A 10,452-nucleotide genomic window follows, 5' to 3' on the forward strand; every position below is an offset into this window, starting at 1 on the left:
TTTCCAAGTGGCACAGATTATGTGTTTGATTTTTCATTATGTGTTTAGGCTTACAAGTTCAGTAACAAATAGAAAATAAAAACAGAACAGTTATTATCATTATTATATCATTATCATTATCATCCATACAATCCAATTTAAAGAAACTAAAGAATGTCTGCTCCAAAGCAAACATGCTTAATAGGTGACACCCTGATTTTACACAGGCAATGTTTGCAGTCCTGTAGCACTCCAAAAAACTGAAAATATTTGAACTGGTCTTTTATGAATAGCAAATAGTAATACCTATTTTTTAACCATGTGTTTCATAATCTATGTTCTAAAGTAGGAAAAGCTTATTTTAGTCAAGCTGTCTCATTTACTGAGTTTCATTTTTTCAGGAGTATGCCCTTTATGAATCCCAGTCTCTACAGTACATTTAGAGACCTCTAAGCCTATGTTAAAAAAAAAGGTCTTAAACCTATATCCTCTTTTCCTGCCCAGTCAGGGTTTGTCAATTGTCTGTTTGCCCTGTGGCAACTATACTGTTTTGGTTTGCTCAGGGTCAGAGATCCTAAGAAGATTCCTAGAGTAATGGCTTCACAATGCTATGTGCTTATCTGTGCTTAATGGTCTCCAGAACATAAGGTCGACTTCCAAATAATGGTCATGGAAAAGTAATTTTAGGATTTTCCTAAAAAGACTTAGGCATCATTTTTCTCAGGAAATGACATAAAATGAACCATACTGCTGGAAGTTCCTCATACTGAAACATGCAGAGACCAAACCCAAAGGTTAGAGATAGAAACCCAGGGATTGTAGCAACGTGCTCTCCTTAGCTGGAACTGTGTCAAGCAACTGTGTTGTTGTCATGACGCCCACCACTTCCATTGAATATATGGCTACACCCGATTGTCTTCATATATTATAGAAAGTATCCATTGCGCTCGTTTTCTCTGTCATATCATTCCTCAAATACAGAGAGTTTCAACTGCCTTTCCTTGCATTACTCCTTCAACCATATTTTCCTTTCTCTCCCCCTTCCACATCTGAACCTCCTGTTCCTGTCTTTACTATGAGGTTTTTATTTTAACAATCTATAAGTGTCACCCAGAGTGGAAAATTCTGAGACACAAACATGGAATAGTGATTTTGGCTGGGTACCTAAACTAGTGAAAGAACTTGCTTCATTGTAGATTAAGCACCTCATCCAAAGTGATGGTCCCAAAGTTGATGGTGGACCCACTTGTCCCCAAAACAGTGACTGGGTCATTCCACTGGGATTTATTAGTCCTCCAAGTCATAATTGTTTCATTCTTCTAGTGTCTGTAAATAAGTAGTGAGGATCACATTGTATTATCATAAAATGTATTGTCCCCAAAGCTCTTGGAATGGTAACATAATACAGTCTACATTAAGTTTTAAAATAGTAAACTTAAAGCTTTTATCTTAAAAATTTTTCTTAGAGGTAAGGCAAAAGAATTAACTAAACAAGTTTAAGGGATTCGACCTAATAAATTTACAGAGAGACACGTCAGTTAACACAAAGGCTAGAAGATATAGTGTAGGAGAGTTGACCTCTTTTTAGATGTGAGTTAATTTATTCTATATACTTTAATCATTATTTTGAAATTCTGTATGATATTATTTTTACTACATAAAGAAAATCTTTGGCAAAGAATATTAATATGTTCTTCATATAAAACAGTGGTCCTGAACCTTCCTAATGCTGCAACGTTTTAAATATATTTCCTCAGGTTGTGGTGACTTCCAACCAAAACATTTTTTTCATTGATACTTCATGACTGTAATTTTCCTATTGTTATTAATCATAATGTAAATATCTGATAATTCAGATGATCTTGGACAACCCCAGTGATCTTTTCTTTTGACCTCAAATGAGTTTGGGAACCACAAGTTGAAAACCTCTTAAATAAACCTGTTATGGTTAGTCTGAATCCTTTAGTAAAGTAACAGTTTTTGAAAATTTTTCTTCATTACAAAGGAAAACGTGAGGACTGATGGTCTAAAAGTCACCATTAAACCTAAAGACAGAAAACATGTTCATGAGCGCTTAATCTGGAAATATTATCATGTGGTCTGATTCTAGGACCTCTAACAATCAGCTTCAGTCTCAGCACTCCAGCCTGGACAGGGAACAGAGAATCAGATAAAAATAAAAACAGAACAGTTATTATCATTATTATATTATTATCATTATCATCCGTACAATCCAATTTAAGAAAACTAAAGAATGTCTGCTCCAAAGCAAACATGCTTAATAGGTGACACCCTGATTTTACACAGGCAATGTTTGCAGTCCTGTAGCACTCCAAAAAACTGAAAACATTTGAACTGGTCTTTTATGAATAGCAAATAGTAATACCTATTTTTTAACTATGCATTTCATAATCTATGCTCTAAAGTAGGAAAAGCTTATTTTAGTCAAGCTGTCTCATTTACTGTCTCATTTACCAGCACTGTCTCACTATGAATCAAGGGGAAGCTGGTGACAGTGAACTTTTATACTCTCGATGGAGTTGCCATCAATTCCACATAAGTTAAAACATTGAACACAAATCCCAGTCAAATCTGAGGTAATGTTCTTTTTTATCAATCACTTCCCTCTTCTGCAACGTCCTCTTGGGTATCATTAATGAGACATATTTGGGTGGGAATTTAAGATGATAACACAGACATAAATATTATGTAAAGCTATTTTACTAGTCAGGAGGCATTCATTTACAGATATTCATGTGACATGTTATTTACAGTTCAAGTGTATTAGGAGATATCAGTGTGTTCTCTTAAACTACAACCTTTGGATCTGGATTGTTCCTCAAAGTCCATATGATTAGTTGCTCACTTCCCATAGCCTAACTTGGGGAAAGTGTATGGGTCAGAGAGGCAGAGCAGAAACTCACATTCTCAAAGGGTCCTTCTACTACAATGTAGCACAGAACTCTGGGCAAGACTGTTCCCAGCATGTGGATATTTTGACCTCCATAAAATGGAGAAAGTGGCCTGAGCTGTAGCATTCTGCACACTCTTCTTCTCAGTTGTGTATGTGATGTGAGCAGCTGCTTCATTCTCCTTCCAGTTTGTCTTCCACAGTATAATGCATTGTATGCTTGAACTGTGTTTCCAAACAAACCATGAGCCCAAAAAGGAGCATAATTTCCTGAGTTGATTTTTTTCAGTGTAGTTTATCACAACAAAAGTGAGAGTAAGGTCCATCCCTATAAACCTGAAAGTGGTGTTTTCACTGATGTGGTTCTTCAGAAAATGGAAGCTTGCCAGCTCTCCAGGCAAGATAGAGAGGAAGATAGGATTCTGCATCGTTATGACATCCCCACTGATCCCTGAACTAAGAAGAGAGGAGGGTAAGATTAAATACAAACACTGACTTGTTCCCATGATTTTCTCTTACTAGTTGTATCAAATGCAGCTATGTTTATGTGTAACTAATTTCCTTCCTATCTTAGTTTTCAAGAAGCATTGCTTTACAACTCACAAGGAGCCTTTAGGAATCATTTACACATCCACCTCTTCCCACTGTCCTTCTCTTCCTGAGTCAGAGGCTTCAGCAGCACGTAGGTCTTTATTTTTTTTCATGGATTTCCCTCATTCTCCAACGTGTCTATTTACTCAGAGGCCATTGATGGATAGAGATTTGTCTCATTGTCTAATTGTTCAATTCCCAGCAGACATGGTAGGTGACAACCATCCATAACTCTGGCACCAGATACATACATCATGTACAGATATGCATCCAGCCAAAATAGTCACAGACATAAAAATGTTATAAACAAGACCCTCATGTCATCTCTATTTTGTCTACCAGGATGCTGTCCACAGCTGTTGAACCTGAAGGGTCACTATTGGGTTTCTCTTTAGTACATCTAGAGACAGGCATCAAAGAACACTCAGCTCTGACAGGATGCTTTGAGTTCTCTAACCTCATCCTCCCCTACTGACTCAGAGAATCTATGCAGGCTCTCCTGAGAGAAGCAGTACCTGTGGGCTCTAGGAGCCTAAAGCAGAACAATTTTTATATAATTTATATATTTTAATATTAATCACAGGTTATTTACTTTGTATTCCAGTTGTAACCCCCCTCCCTCAATCCCCCCAATCCCATTCTCCCTCTCTCATCTCCTCCCTACCCCTTTCCAAGTCCACTGATAGGGGAGGACCTCCTCCCCTTCCATCTGACCCTAGCTTATCAGGTCTCTCCAGGGCTGGCTGCAATGTCCTCTTCTGTGGCCTAGCAAGGCTGATTCTCCCTTGGTGGGGACAGGGGGTGTTGAAGAGCTAGCGATTGAGTTCATGTCAGAAATTCCCTGTTCCCCTTACCAGAGAACCCACTTGGATACAGAGATACCATGGGCTACATCTGAGCAGGGGTTCTAGGTTATATCCATACATGGTCCTTGGCTGGAGAAACAGTCTCATAGAAGACCCCTGTGCCCTGATATATTTGGTCCTTGTGGAGCTTCTGTTTTCTCCATGTCTTACTAACTCCCCCTTCTTTCATATGATTCCCTGCACTCTGCCGAAGGTTTGGTTATGAGTCTTAATATCTGCTTTGATATACTGCTAAGGAGAGTCTTTCAGTGGCCCTCTGCAGTAGGCTCCTGTCCAGTTACTTGTTTTCTCCTACATCCAATGTCCATCCCAAATGTCTTTTAAGTGACAATTAGTCATCTTACTCAGGGTCCTCTCTCTTGTTCATCCTCTTTAGGTATATAAATTTCAGTATATTTATCCTATCTTATAGGTCTATATCAGTGAGTATATACGATGTGTGTCTTTCTGCTTTTGGGATACCTCACTCAGGATGATCATTTCTAGGTCCCACCATTTGCCTGCAAATTTCATGATTTCCTTGTTTTTAATTTCTGAGTAGTATTCCATTGTGTAAAAGTACCACAATTTCGGGATCCATTCCTCAACTGAGGGACATCTGGGTTGTTTCCAGGTTCTGTCTGGAAATAAAGATAGAACAAATAAAGTTGCTACAAACATGGTTGAGCAAATGTCCTAGTTGTGTACTTGAGCATCTTTTGGATATATGCGTAGGAGTGGTATAGCTGGATATTGAGAAATCACTATGCAGAACAGTTTTTGTCTATGGCTGTCACTCTTTATAATGACCTCCTATTCTTGGAATGCAGGAATAAACTATTATATCCTCGGTACCACACTGCTGATTTTAACTAAGAATACTATGTCAATTTTTTATCTGAGTTACTGATACTGTGGGGTAGACATAGCCACGCATCCAGAGAATAAAAGATTCTAAATGCTGGAACAGAAAAGCTGAGTTCAGTCTTGTACTGTCTCAGGATAATTTGCATCTGAGACTGATATTCCCTGGTTCTCCATCCACAGTGGTGTCCATGAGAGAGGGTGCTGTGTTCCAGGAGCTGAAGGACATCAACTTCAGAATTCCTGATTACAAGGGTGAAATCATATTGATCAGTATTGTGTTAAGCCAGCAGGGTTACAGTCCATTTCTAATCAATAGCAATAGAATCCAATGCACCAGGACATACTGTGAAAACTTGATAAGTAACTAAGGACTGTTGGGCCTTTTATATTATGTATAATATAATTTAAAACTTCTATCTCTTTAGACTGCATACTCTCCCCTGGCATACTGTGAGAAGCTTATGGAATCTTTGGATTTGTAAGATCCCTGTCTCCATTTTTCCAATCTGATAGAGCAGCTGTTAACCTCATGAGAGCAGAGTCTGAGCTCACTGCTGCTCTCACAAGGAGAAGTGTAAGGTTTGTGAAGATCAAAAGCATATGACAACTTGGTAGATACTGAAGCAGAGCTCCTTGTCTGTCATAGTCTAGACCCTGAGATTAGGAACTTCCTGTATCTGCATACAGTCTACCTCTCTCATAGGATGTTGTGTTAGCGGTTTACAGAGGAGATCTGCATGTGCTTATCAGAAATTAATTAATGTTTTATACCTGAGAAGTAGATGTATAAAATTATATATTTAATTCAAAATAGAAGGAAATGCATATTGGATAAATGATTATTTATTTTTCAATAATATTTGTGGTGAAACATTAACATAAAATAAATAATTTGTGTGGGGTAGATAATGCCATGAGCTGCAATGTAACCAGGTGATTAATGATACGTGTTTTTGAGAGAGTGCCTCTATGTACAGATTAGATTGGCCCAGAAATTGGTATGTTCCCGAGGCTGAACTCAAAATCATTAGTCTCCTGCTTTTGTCTCTTCAGTTCTGGGAGTACAGATGTGGATCTCCAATCCTTGCCGTGATATTTGATTTATTTGTTTTTCTTTTATATTTTACACATAATTCTGGCTTCACAATTTACTTCTTAAATATATTTTCAGAGTTCCATAATATGAAGTCCTGGCAGACTCTGTGATTTCTCTTATCGCTATTGAGTTTTTATGCATATACAAACTTTTCTTTTTCACAATTTATACAGCAGCAATCGCTCATGCAGTGTTCTATTGGTTTCTATAAAATTATTATCTAGATTAGGGTGGCTGTGTCCCCTTTTAGAGAGACCTACTTTTCAGGAAGTCAAATCTTAATCCAGTTTCAATACAGCTAATTTCTAAATTACAGAAGCATTTTTATTTCCTGAATAAAAACTTATGGCAGTGTTGGTCTATAGCAATGACTTCATGAAAAATCTATTTTATTTCCTTTTTCATATCTCCAGATTTAGACCCCCTCTTTCAATTTCCTAAAGCTGTGGGGAAGATACTTGTTAGTTTTTGCTGGATTTCCTTTCCTTTGAGATTCAAGTTCCTCTGATCTCAGTATTAAATTAATGTCCACCAGGATATCCACAGAGTTAATTTCTGGAATGCTCTTTGCATCTTAGTCCCTAGTTTATCTAAGAAACTGGAGGTCAAATGTCTAAGGCCCTACTCTCTGTCTTCAGTATGATAATGGTTTTGGAGATGAGTATTATTGAACACATTTAGCCTCAATTCTCTTTTTTCTTTCATTTTTTTTCTCCTGTTTTCTTCTTTCTTTTATGGCATGTTTTCTTACTCTGTTTCTGTTGTTGTTGTTGTGATTTTTTTTTTTAACATATCCTATCATTTCCCAAAAACTGTCCATCTGAGATGCCTCTACTAATACCTCTACAGAAGTCAATTGATTTAAATGTCTTGGATTTTAAATTAACCCAGATCTGCTGTTAGAGCACCTAGTACTTTTCTGTTTGAGAGCTGTAAGTCAATCTTTTTCAGTGATTGCTCATGCTTTCCCTAATACTATTTTTGACTGTTTGATTGACACCAGCTATTCTCACAGACACTGCGCAGGCATTTACTTTTGTTTTTGCTGACTGCTTTGCATAGGCCCCTACAACCCAGCTGCTGAGAATTTATAAACCAGGTCTTTGCAGTGAGAACTGAACTGCATCAGACAGCAGGGGGAGCAAGATGAAGTCACAGACCGGAGTCCTCATATCCCTGCTGCTTTGGGTGTCTGGTGAGAAACTCAAAACATAATCTTTGCAGTCACTTCTTTGTAGACAAAAAACTTAAGAGTGTGCCAGGCTAAGTATTTCTTACATAATAAAACTTTGACAAGATGATAGTAAAATTATGTTAAATGACAAATTTCAACTGTTTTACAATCTGTGTTTGTGTCTATATTCATGTTCATTGTGTGTTCCTGATTGCAGGTGCCTGTGCAGACATTGTGATGACTCAGTCTCCATCCTCCCTGGCTGTGTCAGAGGGAGAGAAGGTCTCCATCAGCTGCAGGTCCAGTCAGAGTCTTTATTACAGTGGCAACCAAAAGCACATATTGTCCTGGTACCAGCAGAAATCAGGGAAATCACCTAAGCGGCTGATCTACTGGGCATCCACTCGGGACACTGGTGTCCCTGATCGCTTCACAGGCAGTGGATCTGGGACAGACTACACTCTCAGCATCAGCAGTGTGCAGGCTGAAGACCTGGCAGTTTATTACTGTATGCAGGGTGTTAGTGCACCTCCCACAGTGCTTCAGCCTCCAACACAAACCTCCTTGAAAGTCTCACCAGCTGCCTGCACCACACACAGCCATGGACATGCACACTTCCCCCTTCTGCATGACAGCAGGTATGACTAAAAACATGATGAGAAAGTTTTCAGAGCCCTATATTAAATTATGAGTTCAATGATTCTTTTGTTGTATTCTTTCAAATTTTTGTATTAATTACAGTTTATTCACTTTGTATCTCAGCTGTAGCTCCCTCCCCCTGCCCTTCCGAATCCCACCCTTCCTCCCTCTTCTTCTCCTATGCCCCTTTCCCAGTACAATGATAGGGGAGGTTCTTCTCCCCTTCCATCTGACCCTAATCTATCAGGTCTCATCAGGACTGGCTTCTTTGTCTTCCTCTGTGAATTGGAAGGCTGCTCCTCCCTCAGGTGGAGGTGAACAAAGAGCCAACCCATAACCTTTATATGAAAATGCAAAAAATAACTCAGTATTATCTTTGTGTTCCTTCTCTAACACAGTACTACAAACTCTGCTGCTTCAATATAAGATATTTTTCATTTTACAGTTTTGGAGTTCTGATATCCAACATAGCAATGGTGATGGAAAACTTGATTTCAATTTGGAGGCTCTAGGAAAGGGTATGTTCTTGGTTTTTCTAGATTATATAGTACTTCTCTTCCGTCCTTTCTTCCTTCCTTCTTTCCTTCCTTTCTTTCTTCCTTACCTCCTTTCTTCTTTCCTTCCTACCTTCGTGGTACCCATATCTGCTGCTTATTCTTTTACTTTCCATAAACCCTTTAAATTTTTATTACATTTTAGTTTTTTACTTTTGTCTTCTTGCATATGAGTGTGCATTAGTGTGTCTGTGTGTGCATATTTATAGGTGTACATGTGACGTGGCATTTTTGTGGAGGTCAGAGAACAATTTACCCCTGACCCTTTTTTTCCATTTTGTTTCTGGGGTTCAAACTCAGGTTTGAAAGTTTCTTTGGCATATGAATTATCTTGCTGTCCCCTAAAGTCTTTTTTTTATTATTTTTTATTTTTATGAATTAGACTTTATTCACTTTGTATCTCCCCATAAACCCCACCCTCATCCCCTCCTAATCCCACCTTTCCTCCCCCTTTTTCCCCCAAGCCCCTCCCCAAGTCCACTGATAGTGGAGGTCCCTCTCTCCTTCTTTTTGATCTTAGTCGATCAGATCTCATAAGGAGTTGCTGCATTGTCTTCCTCTGTGACCTGGTTGCTCCCCCCTCAGAGGGAAGTGATCAAAGAGCAGGCCAATCAGTCCATGTCATCACCGGTCCCTTTTCCCATTACTAGGGAACCCACTTGGACACTGAATTTCCATGGGCTACATCTGTGCAGGGGTACTAGGTTATCTCCATGCATGGTACTTGGTTGGAGTATCAGTCTCTGGAAAGACACCTGTGTTCAAACCAGAGTATAGTTTTCTTCATAGAGGATTCTCTTCATTGCCATGTGACCTTTAGCTCTGATTATCATATTATCTTACATGTAATTCATCCATGTCTATTTCATTGACTATAAACACATTCTCATTTTTTGCAATATAAAAAATGAAGACAAATTAGTTTTATGCCTCCTGTTCTTTCTAAACATTCCAAAGTTGAAATGGTTCATTCATTATTCATTTTGTAGTTTTCTCTAAGAACTAAGACTCTTCTTTTTATTGTACTAAATATACTCAATACACCATCCTATTTGCATCTTATTCTACATGTACACTTTTCTTTTTTTTCTTTTTTATTTTTTTTATCAGTTACATTTTATTAACTCTGTATCCCAGCCGTGTCCCGATCCCTCATTCCCTCCCAGTCCCTCCCTCCCTCCCTCCCTCATCTCCACCGTGCCCCTTTCCAAGTCCACTGATAGGGGGGACCTCCTCCCCATTCATCTGATCCTGTCTTATCAGGTATCTTCAGGACTGGCTGCAAAGCCCTCCTCTGTGGCCTAACAGGACTGCTCCTCCCTTCGGGGGTGGGGAGACCAAAGAACCAGTCATTGAGTTCCTGTTAGAAATAGTCCCTGTTCCCCTCACTTTGGGAAACCAATTGGTTACTGAGCTACCACAGGCTATATCTGAGTGGAGGTTCTAGGTTATATCCATACATGGTCCTTGGTTGAATGTCAGTCTCAGAAAAGATCCTGTGCCCAGATATATTTGGTCCTTGTGGAGCTCCTATCCTTTCCCCATCAGACTAACTCCCCTTCTTTCTTATGATTCCCTGTACTCTGCCAAAGGTTTGGTCATGAGTCTTTGCTTTGAAACACTGCTAGTTAGAGTCTTTCAGATGCGCTCAGTAGACTCCTGTCATACGTTCAATGCACATCCCATCTGTCTTTCTAAACAAGGATTGATCATCTTACCCCATGTCCGCTCAATTGATTATCTTTTTTAGGTGTATAGATTTCATTATGTTTATCATATCTTATAGGTCTATATAA

At 38.8% G+C, this 10,452-nt stretch overlaps 1 gene segment (V, D, J or C); it reads left to right on the forward strand.

Annotated features, from left to right (window-relative positions):
- The first annotated feature begins 7,423 nt into the window (after window positions 1-7,423).
- On the forward strand, window positions 7,424-8,962 carry LOC132654372 (immunoglobulin kappa variable 4-1-like). The segment is given in 3 exon segments: window positions 7,424-7,484; window positions 7,681-8,000; window positions 8,957-8,962. Coding segments are annotated over 3 exon segments (375 nt in total).
- The last annotated feature ends 1,490 nt before the right edge of the window (window positions 8,963-10,452 follow it).

Source organism: Meriones unguiculatus, chromosome 5, assembly GCF_030254825.1.
Source record: "Meriones unguiculatus strain TT.TT164.6M chromosome 5, Bangor_MerUng_6.1, whole genome shotgun sequence".
In the NCBI taxonomy this organism is placed as follows: domain Eukaryota; kingdom Metazoa; phylum Chordata; class Mammalia; order Rodentia; family Muridae; genus Meriones; species Meriones unguiculatus.